Source organism: Ochotona princeps, chromosome 3 (assembly GCF_030435755.1).
Source record: "Ochotona princeps isolate mOchPri1 chromosome 3, mOchPri1.hap1, whole genome shotgun sequence".
Classification (NCBI taxonomy): Eukaryota; Metazoa; Chordata; class Mammalia; order Lagomorpha; family Ochotonidae; genus Ochotona; species Ochotona princeps.
Genome location: NC_080834.1, coordinates 84,771,947 through 84,790,196, shown reverse-complemented (window position 1 = coordinate 84,790,196; position 18,250 = coordinate 84,771,947). Strand labels below are relative to the sequence as shown.

Here is an 18,250-nt window from a genome sequence, read left to right as displayed (position 1 = left end):
AAGAGAAGCTGCTTGGGCTTGGCGGTGTGGCCTAGTGGCTAAGGTCCTCGCCTTGATCCCATATGGCCGCTGGTTCTAGTCCCGGCAGCTCCACTTCCTCTCTGTCTCTCCTCCTCTCAGTATATCTGACTTTGTAATAAAAATAAAATAAATCTTTAAAAAAAAAAAAAGAGAAGCTGCTTTTCCATTAAATGTCTTTTTGCTTTATCCAAACATCTTGCTATGTGCATGTAATGTATCTTGACACTTCAAAAAGCATTAACATTTTTTTAAATGCTGCATTTAATTTATACATTTAAGTCAAAATATTGACTTAAATTGACATTGTGGTGTAATGGGTTAAGCTATGGCCAGTAGCTCTGGCATCCCATACAGATGCCAGTTACTGTCCAGATGCGCCTCCAAATTCCTGCTATTGCACCTGAGAAAGCAGCAGAACATGGCCCAAGTGCTGGAGTCCCTGTAAATCATGTGAGACATACAGCACAAGTTCCTGGCTTCTGGCTTCAGCCTGGCCCAGCCCTGGCCACTATGACCATTTGGAGAATCAATTCGTGGAGAGAAGACCTCTCCGTTTCTCTCTCTAAATTGGCCTTTCATATTAAATCTTTGAAAACATTTGAGTTTTCTTTCACATCAAGCTTTCAAAAGCATTCTCTGACATATTGTGATTTCGTTTATATAAGACTCTAGAAGGTAATAACGAAAGTGAATCAACAGCTGCCTGAGAGCACAGAGTTGGGAGAAGTCAATGGTAGAGAGTGATTACAAGGAGGCACCAGGAGCAGTATGAGCATCAGCTGTAGACATGCATGACATTATCGAAGGGTACACTTTGTCTTTTCAATGACAAATGCAATGTGATGTTTTGATACATGCTTCCATTACAGAATGAGCAGACCAAGCTAACCAACATATCCATCACTTCACATCCTTACCATTATTTTTAAATTGTACACTTTAAATATGTGCATTTTATAATAACACACCTCAAGAAGGCTGTAATTAAAGTATAATACTTAAGTCAACCACACCTCAACAAAGCTGTTATTAAAAGATATCACTATTCATCTCTGAAATGACTCTGAAATGACTGTTCAGTCCTCCAGTTACTGAACAAACTTTAAGCTTATTCTTATTAAAGTGAAATAAGTTAGAATAGGTAGGACATGGAAGTCAAATAGGACATGTTCTTCCTTACACAAGAACTAAAATAAAAAAAAAGAAGAAGAAGAGAAAGAAATGTCTGGGTACTCCACTCCTAGGAATATATGCAAAGTAAAATAAAACTGCATATGAGAAGGGATCTGTAACTCTACATTTACAGCAACACAATCTACAATAGCAGACATGGAAACAACCCACATACCCGTCCAAAGAGGAGTGGTTAAAGAAACTGTGGTACATCTACTCTATGGAATATTACTCAGCCATTAAAAAAATGAAATCATACCATTTGCAACTACATGGTTCCAATTAGAAACCATTAAGCTCAGTGAAGTAAGTCAATCCCAAAAGGACAAATACCATATGTTCTCTCTGATACAAGGCAGCCTTCATGCAAATTGTAAGATCAATAACCCTTTCCATACTGTTTTTGCTGCATCCATGTGTTTTGATGTTTTTGTTTTTATTTTGATTTCTTCCAAATAGATTCTTTTCTCTTGTCAAATTCATCACTGGTTCATGGATGACATGATGGCATCATTTTACCCCAGAGGCTTTTGTGGTTTTTTTGTTTTTTCATTTCTTCATCCATGCATTGGTTATTTAGTGGCACATCTTTTTACTCCATGGTGCTATAAATTTTTTGTTTTAACTTCATACCTGTTGTTGACTTTGCTTTTTGGCTTCTCATGTAAGGGAATGTATACTGATGGCATAACAAACACTATCACATTCAGATGTGAAGATACAATGCAATATGCATCCTTACTTCCAAATCAAAGATGGACTCCCAATGAAACTGTTGGACACATCTAGACAATGGGATGCTGGACAATCTGACATTGTCTGTACCAGCAATGTCAGGACACACTTAAATAATAGACTGATGGACTTATGACTGCTTATGAAAGACAATACTATTGTAACAATATGGGGAAAATGAGTCAGGGGATGGGGATTTGGGGAGGAGATAGGGAAATCCCAAACTCTATGAATCTTAAAAAGCAAAAAAAAAAAAAAAAAAAGGAAAGGTCTGGGTGTATCAGTTTTGTTGAAAACACAAACTTTTGTTAAACTTTATCTTTGTGAAACAAATTGATGGGAATTATACATTACCATAGTTTATTTTTTGGGATTTGAAAAGTAGAGAGGAAGAAAAGAGATAAAGGTTTCTTCTAGCTGCTAGCTGACTTCTTTTTTTTTTTTTTAATTATTTTTTCTCCATTAATTACAATGCATTACGTGACACAATTCATAGGTACTGGGATTCTCCCCCCTTCACCTCAAACCCTCCCCCCCCGGTGGATTCTTCCATCCTGTTGCATAGCCACAGCTCAAGTTGTTCTGGGATTCCCTCATTGCAAGCATACACCATACATAGAGTCCAGTGTCCCATTGACCAAATTCAACGACCTCTTAGGGAGGCCCTCTCAGGTCCAAGGGCAGAGCCAGCAGAGCATCACCTCGATCAATTAGAAGCTCCAACATATCATCAGCAACAATCCAGGTACGATGAGACTGGTGCAGAGTCCACTGATTGACATAGTCCATCTTAGAGTTTCCCCTTGTCCAGTTTTCCGCTGCAAACATATAGCTGAGGTGGTTGATTGATCTACTCCATCTTCCATCTTTTCTTGGTTAATGTTTTGATTCCTCCATTTTGTTCAGGGGAATCCCCAAAGAAACCCTGAGGTGTTCCCAGTCCAGGCTCCTACATGCACTACTAGTAAGCACAGTGCCCACCACAGTCCATCACCCCAATCGGCTGGTGGTTGCAACTGCTGGGTTGGTTCTATTCTCAGCCCCGACCTCCACTAGAACCAATGAGTACTGCAGCCCATCCTGGTTCTGGCCATCACACACTCATGCTTCACTTAAACCAATGGGAGGTATGCTGGTTGGGTGCTGCATTCCTGACCGGCACAGGCAGCCTTGCCTTGGCATTTTGTATTGTATACCTTTTTTTTTTTTTTTTTTTTTTTAATCGCAACCGAACCTGGCCAGACCCCCGCACAGCTCCAGCGCACAGACTTGCCAGTGGATAACGCAAGCTAACTCAGCCCGGTTCGCCCCCACCCTGAGCCAATATATGTAAGTGGGTTACTTTCCAACGCCTCTTCTGGGTTGTTAACCTCCTTGCTTCCTGCGTTTATTTGTAGGGTCAGTGTCCTGTCAGAGAAACTTTTCAGGTTCCTCCACCAGGCCCGTTCCTGGTGTCAGGCTTCACGCATATCAGCAGTTCCTTGGGCCAGCTCTGCTCTTCAACCCATTCTGGTTCCTGCTGTTGGAAGTTGGAGCCCAGCCACAGCTCGTTCATACCCACATATAGCTCTTACATGGCTCAGTTGAGGTTGAAACCTAGCCGAGTCCATCCCACGTCTGCCTTGGTCCTCCAGAGCACCAAACTGTGCTGCGGTCTAAGCTGGCACGGTGCGTCAAGTCCCAATCCATATTTATGCCAAAGGACTACAACTGTGACCCGATCAGAATTCAGCCCCCATCCAGTTCCTGCATTCCTTAGTGATAGACTCCACCCAGCCAAGGCCTCCCCCAAGCTCCACAACCAGGCATGTTCCCAGCCAGTATTAAGTATACCAGTAGTTGCTCTGCATCAGCTCAGCGCGCCCCATAGACTGTTATACCTCCTGCATTGTCTCCACCGGCCCTCCTAAACCATCCAGTGGGGTCAGAATTTCCACGGGGACTGACCCACACAGCCCAACACATTCTAACCCAGGGTATGGACTCGAATGCCAGTCAGCATCATGGTCTTGCCTACTGTGACCCCTCTGCTAATTCATCGTCCTATTAGGCAATGGGAACATCCTGCTGGACAAGCTCGTAATTTTGCCTTTAACAGAACTGGTGATTGGCAATCTGCACTATAAAGTGAGTACAGGATCGTCAGAGGAAGATTTACTGCCATTGAGAATCTATAGGATTGATACACGTCCCCAGAGCACTGCGGGTTCAGCCTGGAACCATTCCTGCAGTATATCAAAGAACCCAAATTCCAGAACTCCCTGGCCGGGCGGCCAGCAGACAAAGCCTGGCACCAAATGGCGCACTGGCCGCCCGGGGGTCGCTCAGCCCATGTACCTGGGTGTGCCTTGCTGGAGATGGGGCGACCGAGCCCCGAGCAGCATGGCTGCCCGGGGTGAGGTGCTCGGATCTCAGCCCCACCCCACCCCTGGCTCCTCCTCCCGCTGCCGCCACGTGGCTGGCTGGGGACATCCAGACCCGCTTCTCAGGACCCTAGGACCCCCCTCCCGGCCCGAAGGAGGGCAGTCAACTAAGGATCCCGGCCAATCTGGAAGACGCCCGGGGGTCGCTCAGCCCATGTATCTGGGTGTGCCTTGCTGGAGATGGGGCGACCGAGCCCCGAGCAGCATGGCTGCCCGGGGTGAGGTCTAGCTGACTTCTTAAATACCCACAACACCCAGGCTAGGTCATACTGAACACAGAAGTCAGGAGCTCAGGTATGTGGGAGTCAGGGAGCTGCCACCTGCTGCCTCTCAGGATCCACACAGAAGAGCTAGCAACAGAAGCAGAGTTGTGACTCAACTGCCAGCTCTCTAAAACAGGACACTACCATCGCAAGAGACATTCTAATCTTTGGGTCAAATGCCTATTCCTCAGCTTATTCTTGGAATGCTGAGTTTACACTTTATTCCATCAAAACTGATTTTTAAAAATTTCATTCGGATATTTGAAACCAGATGAACTAAAAATAACCAGGCCTGGGCCTGGTACAGTAATCTAGTAGCTAAAGTCCTCGCCTTGCACTCCCCAGGATCCCATATGGGCACTTGTTCATGTCACAGCTGTTCCACTTCCTATCCAGTTCCCTGCTTGTGGCCTGGGAAAGCAGGCAAGCATGCCCCCCACCAAAAAAATCTTGATTTGGGCCTGGCACCTAAAGTCCTCGCCTTGAACACACCAGGATCCCATATGGGCGCCAGTTCTGATCCCGGCAGCTCCACTTCCCATCCAGCTTCCTGCTTGTGGCCTGGGAAAGTAGTCGAGGACAGCCCAATGCCTTGGGACCCTGCATCCATGTGGGAGACCTGGAGGAAGTTCCTGGCTCCTGACTTCAGATTAGCGGAGCCGTTGTGGCTGCTTCAGGAGTGAATCATCAGACGGAAGATCTTCCTCTCTGTACATCTGACTTGCAGTACAAATTAAAAAAAAAAAAATCTTGATTCGTCGCACCCATGTCGGAGACCCAGGGGAAGTTCCTGGCTCCTGGCTACCAATTGGCTCAGTTCTAGATGTCGTGGCCGCTTGGCAACAACCATCAGACATAAGAACTTTCTCGCTGTCTGCCTTCTCTCTGTAAATCTGATCTGTCTTTCCAATAAAAATAAATTTAAAAAGAAAACTAGGCCTTGAAAGAGGGCATTTGTAGCTAGTTAGCACTCTGTGATATACAACTGTGTTCATTTCATTAAGGACAATGGTCTGGAATATTTCTATTTGTATTTTGTCTATCTTTGCTTTGCCTAATCGTGTATGTAGTTAGGACAGGGGAACTTTCCATGTCACTGGAAATGAAGAGTATTTTATTATTCAAGAAAGATCCTGGGCTCCCTTCAGAACATTTCTGAGAGCCTGATTCTGACTAAAATGCACTGAGAATAGAAGTAAGAAATGTATGACTTTCAGCCATTTGAAAATATATAATTTCACTGGGAATTGTTTAGCAAAGTATCAAACATTGGCTAAGTTTTCAAAGCCCAACAGCATTTACATTCATATCTCATCTCTCATTTGTAGAAATTAAAAATCTTCTGCTCACATTCTATACTTAAAGCCCCTGTCATTGGACCAATAGTGAAACTAACACTTCTCCTTGACCACTGATGATCGTAATACAACTGATTTTCTCAGGGTTGTGGGATATTAAGTGATTTACATCATATTTTATTTTTACATATTTTTGACAGTAAATGTGTATTACTTTTAAGTTGCTATTAAAGACAAATAAGGCCAGTGTTACAGCACAGTCGGTGAAGCTACAACCTGCGACACTGGCATCCTATATCAGAGCGCTGTTTCCAGTCCAGCCACATGGGACACTCAGATGGAGCTCCTGGCTTCTGGGCTTCAGTCTGGCACAGACCTGTGGCCATGGCAGACGTTTATGGAATGAACCACCAGATGCAAGATCTTTCTCTCTCTCTGTCTCTATCTCTCTGCTCTGCCATTCTGCCTTTCAAATAAATAAATCTTTTTTTTTAAAGATTTATTTTATTTTTATTGCAAAGTCAGACATACAGAGAGGAGGAGAGATAGAGAGGAATATCTTCCGTCCGATGATTCACTCCCCAAGTGAGCCGCAACGGCCGGTGCTATGCCAATCCGAAGCCGGGAACCAGGAACGTCTTCTTCTGGGTCTCCCACGAGGGTGCAGGGTCCCAAGGCTTTGGGCCGTCCTCGACTGCTTTCCCAGGCCACAAGCAGGGAGCTGGATGGGAAGTGGAGCTGTCGGGATTAGAACCGGCGTCCATATGGGATCCCGGGGCGTTCAAGGCAAGGACTTTAGCCGCTAGGCCACGCCGCCGGGCCCCAAATAAATAAATCTTATAAATAAAGTGAAATAATGGGAGTCTGCGATTGATTAGCCTACTTATTAAGATACCATTTAAGATATCCAATTTCAGCTTCCTGATACTGTGTATCCTAGCAGGCAGTAAATTATAGCTCTAGCACTCAGCCTGCTGCAACCCAAATAGGAGCCCTGAATTATACGCCAACCTGGCCATTGGCCTGGCTCAGGCCAGGATGTTATGGGCATTTGAGGAGTGAACCCGTGGATATAAAAATCTCTTTCTCCTCTCTCTTTCATTATTACAGTTTTCTGTCTGTTGCTCTCCCTTTCAAATAAAAAAATGTAGGACCCAGCATGATAGCCTAGCGGCTAAAGTCCTCACCTTGAAAGCACCAGAATCCCATATGGGCACCAGTTCTAATCCTGGTAGCCCTGCTTCCTATCCAGCTCCATGCTGGTGGCCTGGGAAAGCACTCAAGGATGGCCCAAAGCCTTGGATACCAGTACCCGCGTGAGAGACCTGGAAGAAACTCCAGGCTTCTGGCTGTGGATTCACTCAGCTCTAGCCATTACAGCTGCTTGAGCAGTAAACCATCAGATGGAAAATCTTCCTCTCTGTATATCTGACTTTCCAATAAAAACAAATACATTTTTAAAATAAATAAATAATTTAAAAGCATTAAAATAATATCAAGCCTATGACAGATACTCAGAATACACTGCGTCTGTTCTCTCACAGCTCAAACTGTAGCCTGTAGGGCTGGTGATGTGCCCAGCCTCAAAAAAAGGGTGGGGACAAGGGAAGGGACAGCCTTCGATGGAGCAACTAGAAGAGGAACCCCCAGGCAAGAGGTCCCTACTCTCTTGTATGCCCCTGTGTCAGGAGGCAGGTTCTGCTTTCCAGCCCTGAGTCCGTAGCCCGAAGCAGTAAGGTCAGAAGATCTATCTAGCTCACAACTCTTACCTGGAGGGGAACAAGCAGTCATTTTCCCGGTATAACCTGTTCTGAATGATCTGATAGTGGGTCCCGAGCTTCCGCTGCACTACTTCCGCCATCATCTTCCTGGAGATACCTCCTCGGAAAGGTGTCAGATCCTCTTCTATGACACTGAGAAAGAATGCGGATCATCAAGGAAGGCAGGGCGCATTTAAGCTCAATATTAAGGGCTACCATCAGCTGGGGGAATGGGCACAGGGTTGGGATGAGCACCACGGCTGCCTAAAACATCAAACACAAGAAGGCCACAGAACGTAAAAAGCAACATCTTGCCTCTCTCCCTCCAATCCTCCTCGGTGATTCTTTTTCCTCCTTGCTACTCAGCCATTCCTCACCCAGTCTCCACAGTCCCACTGCCTTCCCCTTCTCTGCAAGGTACTGGGATGCTCCCAACCCAACACTACCTGATCCCCTAGTTGTGGTCTGTCTGGCACACCCCCACCAGGGTCCAATGACCAGAAAGGACACAACTGATTTCTGTACCCCTTTTAAGGTTTGGCACCTGGAAAGATTTCAGGAACCATCATAAGCATAAGGTGGAGTCAGATAACATCATCCGGAACTACAAGAAGCCTGTTGCTTAGCTGAGGAGGAGCCTGTGATCCAGAGAAGTGGTTTGCCACCAGGGTAAGCCACAGAACAATGAGTAAGAGAACTCAAGACTGCTTTCCAAGTCCTCTCTTTAAGAACTGCCCAGCCAGACGCGGTGGCATGGCCTAGCAGCTAAAGTCCTCGCCTTGAACGCCCCGGGATCCCATATGCGCGCCGGTTCTTTTTTTTTTTTTTTTTAAGATTTATTTATTTTATTACGAAGTCAGATATACAGAGAGGAGGAGAGACACAGAACTGCCCAGCCCTCATCTGCTGCTCTAAAGGTAACCAACAAGCCAAATGGATTAGATTCACTGATCAGTATGTTCATTCCATAACAACCACAGAGTACTCACTGAGGATCAGCCCCAGAGACATCACAATATGGACCCTGACCTCAAGAAGCTCAGCTGACCTTCAAGCACATGAGCTCAATCCCTCAAGGGTTTATGCTTGGCTATCATGGCCTATCCTATCCTAGGAAGAATCTGATTTTCCTATAAGCAGGGAAAGCATCTCAGGCTGCCTTTCTGGTTGGCTCCTGGTGACAAAGACACATGAGAGAACTCACCCACGGTAGCAGCTGCAGTTCTCACTTGAACATGGTTCATAATTCTCCAAAGACCTGTTAATCTGATCAATGAACACTTTCCATTTTGGACCTTCAAAGAGAAGTAAAGGAGAGTTAACCAAACATCCCTGGGCATGCAGGTGCACTGAGGACAGAATCAACAGAAGACCTCCAAGAATTCCCTTCTCATAGCGCTAGTGGAAAGGAATGGCCCAGGAGAATTCCCTCTATAACTCCTCACAGTTTTGGTCAAGTCCACTCCTCAACCTGGACCATCAGGTGTCCAAGCAATGGGAAGACTCGCAAGCCTAATGTCTGATCGTGACACGGATTCTCACCTGCTGCTCCTGAGCCTCATCAAGAGTTGTAAGCAAAGGCCATACATTAACCCACTGCTGATTTACTCCCACAACATACGCACCAGTAAATGCACAGGCACATTCTGCTCCCTACCCCAGTAGGATTTAGGGAGCTCAGGGAGGTGAATGGGGGGGGAGCCCCCTCTCCTTCTCACTCCAAATTCAGGAGGCCAGGTTCCTCTGCAGGGCAGCAGCTGAGACCCACACATCCTCACTCTAAGCTCCCAGACGCCCCGGCGCCCACTGCGCAGCTCTGCGCTGCAGAGGCCACAGCATCCTTCTCCCGGGCACCGGGGCGCCGCGGAGCGCTTCCTGCCCGCCGCCAGATCCCGAGTCCCAGCACCAGGGAGCCCACCTGACTCCTTCTGGCGGCCCTGTCCCGGGGACAAGAGTAGCAACAGCAGCCACAGCCGAAGCGGCGAGCTCAGCCGCCGCTCCATGGCCAGCGGCCCGACTGCGGGCTCCCCGCGGCGGCGCGTGCGGAAGCGCCCAGCACAAGGATGGCCGAGGGCGCGGCAAGCACGCGGGCTCGGACCGCCCCGCACAAAGATGGCCGTCGCGCACTTCAGCAGCTCCGGGAGGGTTTGCCTGGCGAGTACAGCGGGCTAGCAGTTGGGCGGAACGGAGTGGGCTGGAGGAGCCGGCTCACTATCCTCCCTGTATGCATTGCCGGGACAAACGCGGCTAATAATGGCCATTCCTTCCATTCCGTAATAATTCTGAAACTTGTTTGTTTGTTTGTTTTGCCATCAGAAAGCTGACAGAGTAGGCGAGGACACGTTTCTTGCCTACAGAGAGGCACAACCCAAGTTTGTCGTTGAGCCCGCAGTTCTTTTCTTACTAAATAGCGCAAGTTTGTTAAGCAAGTCAATGTGCACAGCACCTTTGGACCCCCCCCCCCCAAAGTTGCAAATGGTATATACCTCAGGTTCCTTTCTTAAACTGTTTGACAACAGTGGGGGTGATTTGGACATAGGACCTAAAAATATATCAGTGGTGTGAAAAGAACTAACTGGGTCCATTGTGTGGGGTCACTGATCCTAGGTATCATTTAACCAAACAACTTTAACAGGAGATTCACAGCAACCAATCAGAAAGGATGCGGTCTACCTGAGACAGCATGATAAGCAATCTCCTTTGTTTTAACCCTCTGAAGAAATAGCTGGGCTGACTAGTCCTCTTTTTGTTCCTTATTGCCGCTTTCACTTTCCCTTTTCTGCCTGTCTAGCCAATCCCTCTGCTCAAGTCGTTTGAATACCTTTCTGTTTCACAAATGGGATGCTATCCAACTTATGAATTGCTTTTAAAAAAAAGCCTATTGGATCTTTAAAGTTGTCAATATTCTGGCTTTTGACAATGGGTGACATAATATTGAACAGTGTAAGTAGACAGGCTAAATACATTTATAGCTTTATAAAAGCATAGAAGTATGCATACATTCAATTGTGTAAAAGTATAAAGGAGTAGTTATTTATATTCAGGTTCATTATACAAGTATTTAGGCATCATTTAAAACATGGATAGTAAAAGCTTAGATTATGTGTAAATCCCTGGAAGTACAAGATCAAAACTGTGCCCCCAGGGAGTATAGAACTAACATGGAATTGCTAACATGGAATATACATTCCTGGGAATAATTTACAATTTAAAGATGAGCCACTAATTTCTTTTCTTTTCTCTTCTTTTTTAAGATTTATTTATTTCTATTGGAAAGGCAGATCCACAGAGAGAAGGAAAGACAAAGAGGAAGATCTTCCATCTGCTGATTCATTCCCCAAGTTACCAGAGCTGAACCAATCCGAAGCCAGGAGCCAGGAGGTTCCCCCGAATCTTCCACACGTGTGCAGGGGTCCCAAGGCTTTGGATGCTCCTCTGCTGCCCTTCCAGGCCACAAACAGAGAGCTGGATGGAGGCAGGACCTCCAGGATCAGAACCAGCGCCCATATGGGATACCAGCACATGCAAGGTCAGGACTAGCCACTAGGCTACAGTGCCAGGCCCGTGACACTGTTTTCTACAGAGGACAAGATAAATATGAACTGGAAATGAGGGGAAATGGATAGAAGGTGTATATATCCAGCTCAAGAAAAGGAAATGTTAGAGTTAAAGGGATAGTGTACATGCTTTGCAGAAGCTAGCTGGGGGCGGGGAGTGCGGTTAGAATCTAGAATCACAGTAGTGGAGGGTTTGCCTTGTGTATTGAGGAATGATTAAAGATAAAATCATGTTGATTAAGGAAGGATAGGCTGCATTCCATGACAGCAAGATCACTGTTTTTGGCGGGTGAGACGCATTCAGGTGATTAGAAGGAGGAAAAAATGAATTACCAGCATTGTACTATTTAGGATTTCTCCAGGAATCTAAATGAAACTTAAAAAAAAAAAAGATGTATTTCTTTAACTAAAAGAGAAAGACAGAGAAAGACAGATTATCTTTCAAGCCCTAGTTCACTACCCCAGATACCCCCAACAGCCAGTGATGGGTCAAGTCAAAGCCACAAATCAGGAGCTTCATCCATGTCTCCCATATGGAGTCAGGTGCCCAAACAATTGATTCATCTCCTACTGCTTTCCCCAAACTATGAGCAGGGAACTGGATCAGAAGTGGAGCACAGGGAAGGCAAGCAGAGCCCATATGGGATGCTGGTATCACTGGTGGTAACTTTCTCCTTCTTTCTGTAAATCTTTCTGATAACAATAAATAAATCTCTTTTTTAAAGAAATACAATTTCTTATTTTAAGGATTTATTTTTGGGCGTGGTGGCCTAGTGGCTAAAGTCCTCACTTTAAAGGGTCGGGATCCCATATGCGCACCGGTTCTAATCCCGACAGCTCCATTTCCCATCCAGCTCCCTGCTTGTGGCCTGGGAAAGCAGTCGAGGACGGCCCAAAGCCTTGGGACCCTGCACCCGCATGGGAGACCTGGAAGAGGTTCCTGGCTGCTGGCTCTGGATCAGTCCAGCACTGGCCATTGCGGTCACTTGGGGGGTGAATCATCGGATGGAAGTTCTTCCTCTCTGTCTCTCTCTTCTCTGTATATCTGACTTTGCAATAAAAATTTAAAAACATAAAACCTTAAAAAAGATTTATTTATTTTTACTGGAAAGGCAGACATACAGAGAGAAACACAGGCAAACATCTCCCATCACTCGCCTATGACCGCAATAACTGAACTGAGCTGATTCAATGCCAGGAACCTGGAACTTCTTCCGGGTCTCCCATGCAGGTACAGGGGCCCAAGATTTTTGGTGACCATGTTCTACTGCTTTCCCAGACCAGAATCAGGAAGCTGGAAGGGAAGTGGAGCAGCTGGGATATGAACTAGTGCTCACATGAGATCCCAGAGGATACAAGGTTAGGACTTCAGCCTTTAGACTACCACACCAGGTTCAAAAATAAATCTTTAAAAAAAAAAAGTATAGCTAAGATAATATACTCAAGGTTGGTTCCATGGCTCAACATGCTAATCCTCCATCATCAAGTGTCAGTATCCTATATTGGCACCAGTTTGTATCCTGGCTGCTTCACTTTCCATTCAGTTCCCTGCTTATGGTCTGGAAAAGCAGTGGAGGATGGACTCCAAAGAGGTTCCTACCACCTGGCTTCCAATTGGCTCAGCTCTGGCCATTGCAGCCATTTGGGTAGTGAACCAGCAGATGGAAGATCTCTGTCTCTCTTCTTTTTTCTGTTAATCTACACTTCTGATATAAGTAAATCTTAAAAAAAAAGTATACTCTGGGCCCTGCGCAATGGTGTAGTGGTTAAAGTCCTTGTCTTGCACGTGCCGGGGTCCCATATGGGCACCAGTTCTAATCCTGGAGGCCCTGCTTCCCATCCAGTTCCCTGCTTGTGGCCTGGGAAAGCAGTGGACGATGGCTCAAAGCTTTGGGACCCTGCACTCACATGGGAGACCCGGAAGAAGCTCCAGGCTCCTGGCTTCAGATTGGCTCAGCTCCAGCCGTTGTGGCTGCTTGGGGAGTGAATCATCGGACAGAAAATCTTCCTCTCTGTCTCTCCTCCTCTCTGTATATCTGCCTTTCCAATAAAAATAAATCTTAAAAAAAAGTATACTCTGTGGACACCTCAATAATCTTTTTTAATTTTTTAATTTTAAATTTCTATGTGTTTGAAAGTAAAGAATTTTTAAAATAAAATAATAATTTTTTTTAAAGATTTATTCATTTTATTACAGCCAGATATACAGAGAGGAGGAGAGACAGAGAGGAAGATCTTCCGTCCGATGATTCACTCCCCAAGTGAGCCGCAACGGGCCGATGCGCGCCGATCCGAAGCCGGGAACCTGGAACCTCTTCCGGGTCTCCCACGCGGGTGCAGGGTCCCAATGCACTGGGCCGTCCTCAACTGCTTTCCCAGGCCACAAGCAGGGAGCTGGATGGGAAGTGGAGCTGCCGGGATTAGAACCGGCGCCCATATGGGATCCCGGGGCTTTCAAGGCGAGGACTTTAGCCGCTAGGCCACGCCGCCGGGCCCAAAATAATAATTTTTAAAACTATTAAAAAGTTTTACTTCCTATATTCATTAACTTTCTGTGATCAGAGGAGAATGGAAATTTTATATTATAATACTTGAAGAATGAAACCACATTAATATCTCCTGCAGTCTTGTATTATTATGTGGAAGAACAGAGAGAGGTTGGGAGATAGGCAAACACTACACACAGAAAGCATAAGCTGCATCTGAATCCAAACGGTAGGTGTTTAACTTGTTTAAGAGCTGAGATGGGGCCAACACGTTAGCTCAACAGGCTAATTCTCCACCTCCAAGAACTGGATCTCATTATAGGCACCAGTTCATGTCCTGGCTGCTACTCTTCCCCTCTAGCTCCGACTGTGGCCTGGGAAGACAGTAGAGAATACCCCCTTTGTCTCCCTTAACATTCTTACTTCCACGGGTTTAAACTTTGACTCTGTAATTTACTAGCTGTTTCACTTTGGACAAGTGTTTAACCTGGTCTCAGTTTCCCTGTATAAAAAAAATGGAGTTGACAATCACCATACTTTCATGGATTATATAAACATTAAATGGCTAAACATTTGGAAACCATTTAGAACAGGGTCTCAACGGAAAGTAATGATGGACAGGTCCTCATTAAATAAGATTTCTTTCTTCTTCCCTTAAAACATCAATACTGAATAGCAAAGTTGACGGTAAATCTTAAATCATGTCATTTCCTTGTTTAAGACCTCATTTTCCCACTAAACTTAAAAATGTATACCCCACAAGTGCTGGGCACCATGGCTTGGTAGGCTAAGCCGTCGCCTACAGTACTGCCATTCCATATAGCTCCCAGATTTTGTCCCCGCTGTCTACTTGTTTTATACTTTTAAAATAATAGTTATAAAATAATAGTTACATGATTGACCAAGGTGGGAAAGATTGAGGTTTAGGGAAAATCAGGTGGACTCATTGTTTCCAAATTTGCTATTTCTTCTTGTTATTCCTGGAGGATGGAGAGAGACAAAGGGGGAAGCCACATATGACTTTCCAAACATCCCAGTACTCAGGGATGAGGAACCGCCACCTCTTATCAACCCAGAGTCTCAATGTGTACATATTCTGAGGGCTCTGCCCAAGTGGTTGGGATAATTCTGAAATGCTGTCGATTTCACCAATCCAAGGATGATGTCACCCTCCAATGTCCATTGACTGACATAGTCTCAAGTCTCCATTCACTGAGATTTTTTGCTATCATTGTTTGATTGGGGTAGTTGTCCAGTTTGTTCTGCTCTTCTTCTGACAAAGCACCAAGTGAGCTGCCATATTCTTTTACATCAGGGTCTGTGTCCATTGCTCTGCCTTTTTCACTGCAGGGACTGCATGCTGATGAAGGAGTTTCCCAAGCCCCTCCCAGTGGCAGTTCTCACACACAACAGTGGGTCCTTGGCCGAGGATGTACTTTGTCCACCTGCAGCACTAGTTAGTTGCTGCTCCACTTGTCTTTTTTTTTTTTTTAATAATTCTTTAATTTAGATTTATTTATTTTTTACTACAAAATCAGATGTACAGAGAGGAGGAGAGACAGAGAGAAAGATCTTCCGTCCAATGATTCACTCCCCAAGTGAGCGCAATGGCCAGTGCTGCACTGATCCGAAGCCGGGAACCAGGAGCTTCTTCTGGGTCTCCCATGCGGGTGCAGGGTCCCAAGGCTTTGGGCTGTCCTCGACTGCTTTCCCAGGCCACAAGCAGGGAGCTGGATGGGAAGTGGAGCTGCTTGGATTACACCGGTGCGCATATGGGATCCCGGTGTGTTCAAGGCGAGGACTTTAGCCGCTGGGCCACGCCACTGGGCCCGCTGCTCCACTTCTTATCCAGTTCCCCGTTTATGGCCTGGGAAGGCAGGGGAGGATGGCTCAAGTGCTTGGATTGCTGCACCTACATGGGAGACCCAGAGGAAGCTCCAGGCTCTTAACTTCAGCCTGGTACATTCCTGGCCATTGAGGCCATTTGAGGAATGAACCAGTGGATGGAGAGCTCTTTCTTTTTTTTCTCCTTCTTTCTGTAAATCTGCCTTTTTGAATAAAAAGAAAAGACATATATATTTTAAAAATGCATATACCATGGTTTAAAAGACCCATCATGAAGCAGGCTTGTGGTACAGGCCATTAAGCCAGTCACCTTGGACTCAGGCATTGCATGTCAAAGTTCCTGGGATGGAGTCCCACCTGGCATCCCGACCATGCTCCTGTTAATGTACCTAGGAGACAGAACAAGATGGCTCAAATATGTGGGTGCTTGTGACCCACATGGGAAATCTGGATGAAATTCCTAGCTCCTAGCTTTGGCCTGGTCCAGGCCTAGCTACTGTGGCCATTTGGGAGAGTGTACTAGTGGACAGACACATGCCTGCATGCCTTCTGCCTTTCAAACACGCAAACAAAAACTAAAAGACTCTTCACATTCTTCTAACTTACTGCATGCCGCATTTTCTTTGCTCATCGTGATCCATATGTAGGTTTTCTGTAAGCTTCATACACATGTCAAACTCCAAAGCACGTTTTAATTATCTGGAGAAGTTTTTTATTTTGTATCTGGGCTGTTTTTCTCTTCCAACTTTGTATTGTCAGGTGCTTCCCGATTTTAGGTTTCTGTTTAAATGCCATTGTCTTAGAGCGTTATCACCACAAAATAGCATGCTTATTTTCTATCAGTCCCTTGCCTCTCCTTCAATATACCTCAAAGCTACCCTGATTAAATGCTTCTCTCCCCAGAATGCAAGTTCCAGAGGCAGAGCATATTGTTCACATTCATGCTAGGGGCCACAGAAAAAGCAACAAAGGTGTTTCAATGTTGCAAGTGGTTGAGTGAGTCAATATGAAAACAAATGTGGGAAATTCCTTACCCAAGATCAACACCATGAAAATATGTAATTACCCAGGTTGAGTTTCATAGGCAGGAATGAAATCTTTGGTAACGCATTAAGCCATTAGAGGTATTTGGGAATATTACTAACTAGTGGTTTGGGTATGAGGTGATTCAGGCACTGGCATTTCTTGTAGAGTTAGTTCCAACAGATTACTTCTTGAGCTTCCGTTTGCTTTATAAAACAGGAACCATGCATTGCAGGATTTACATGTAATATGTAAAGCTACCACTTCAGGGTCTCCACAATGATCAAACTCTCAATAGATTTCAACATATAATTAATACAAAAATCTTTCTATTATTAAAGGGCTTAAAGTTTCTGGAAACATCTCTGATGTTTCCTTTGGTCACTTTGCTCTTTTAACAGAAAAGCTGGCTGTTCCTAAATCTGTCATGATGTCACCCTCGTTTTTGCCTTTTTTATCTGCCACAAACTGCCTATTCACTCTTGGAATCCTGTCTTAAACCTCAAGCTCTTAGTAAAGCTTTTCTTGGCCTCGACTCCACCGCGGTCTTACGAGTTCATTACATCGCCTTGCAGGCTTTCCGGGTTTCGGTTGGACATTTTAATGTGGCATGTATTGTAATAAATTATGATTAATGCGTTTTCCTCCTGCCTCGACTCTTCCACCAGGTTTTGAACTTGGGTGGTTTTTAGCTTGTCTGATTTAATCTTTACCTGCGTGTGAAATGGGGCCATGACTTGCACCCGTGGGTCACACAAGGAGTCCGTGAGAAAAGCAGACGGCTGCCTGAGGCCCCGGGGTGGTACTTGGGGCCACGTAGGTCAATGCCGGCTGGGCAGGCGGGCAGGCCGGGAAGCAGGGCGGGATCCGGCGCGGGAGAACCAGGCGAGCCCCACTGCGCAGGCGCGCTGGGGCTGCGGGCTTCGTTCCGGAGTCGGGCTCGCCGAGGGGGCGGGTGCCGTCGCCGAGCTGACGTCATCGCCGTGCGCTGCCACGTCTGCTCAGCTCCGCGGTCATGGAGGCTGGGGACGGGTGCTGACGGGGCCGGGATTTAGTTTCAGCTTTGGCTCGGGCTCTGTCCTTGACTCGGGGACGGGGTCTGGTGGCCTGAGTCGTGGACCACCTTTCTCGACGCACCAGGCGAGACCGTCCTGCAGACAAGTCGTTTGTTGGGCGCACTTGATGCGGAGTGTTAGTTGTGTTGCTTGGGGTCCAGCCTGTAGATCCGCAGCCGCCACCTCCCGGGGATCCCACCCCACTGGCCGGGGCCTCCTCCATGCGTGAGTATTTCCGAGCTGACGCGCTGTGCCACTGTTCCAGGGCTTCTTCGGCCCTCCCGGGTGGGCGGCGAGACCTGCTTCGTCGTCCTCTCTGGGGGAGGGGAGCTAGTTGGTGGTCTCTTCGCCCTCCACCTGTCCTCACCCCATCCTTTGGCCTCGTGTGTCCCTTCAGTTTGCCTTCGCTTGGCTCGTTAAGTGGGGCCTGGGAGCCCCCCACACCCCCTAGCTCGAGTGCTTTGTCTCACCTAAAGGTTGTTAGTCTGCAGCCCAAAGCTGCTAGGAATGAGAAGTTCTGAAAAGCTGGGTTTTTCTAGAGCGTCGTTCTTTAGTTTTTGCTTGTATTTTTCGGAAACACGTGGTATCCATGTTGTCGGGGCCATACTTTT

General features: G+C 46.3%; 2 protein-coding genes across 4 annotated transcripts in view; one reads left to right on the top strand and one right to left on the bottom strand.

The window, feature by feature from the left end:
• Positions 1-9,848, bottom strand: part of POGLUT1 (protein O-glucosyltransferase 1) — a 32,503-nt gene extending 22,655 nt beyond the window's left edge. The window contains exons 1-3 of the mRNA XM_058661932.1: positions 9,592-9,848; positions 8,878-8,968; positions 7,683-7,826 (exon numbers count right to left, since the gene is read on the bottom strand). Coding sequence (XP_058517915.1) covers positions 7,683-7,826; positions 8,878-8,968; positions 9,592-9,676 — 320 coding nt within the window. The 5' untranslated portion in view covers positions 9,677-9,848. The remainder of the gene's footprint in view (positions 1-7,682; positions 7,827-8,877; positions 8,969-9,591) is intronic.
• Positions 9,849-17,571: 7,723 nt separating this feature from the next.
• The window catches only part of TMEM39A (transmembrane protein 39A), a 31,913-nt gene continuing 31,234 nt past the window's right edge, over positions 17,572-18,250 (top strand). For 2 of the 3 annotated variants that reach the window (XM_058661929.1, XM_058661930.1), the window contains exon 1: positions 17,572-17,864. In XM_058661929.1, the coding sequence (XP_058517912.1) occupies positions 17,767-17,864 (98 nt within the window). In that variant the 5' untranslated portion in view covers positions 17,572-17,766. The remainder of the gene's footprint in view (positions 17,865-18,250) is intronic. The other variant, XM_004577880.3, reaches the window with a different exon arrangement.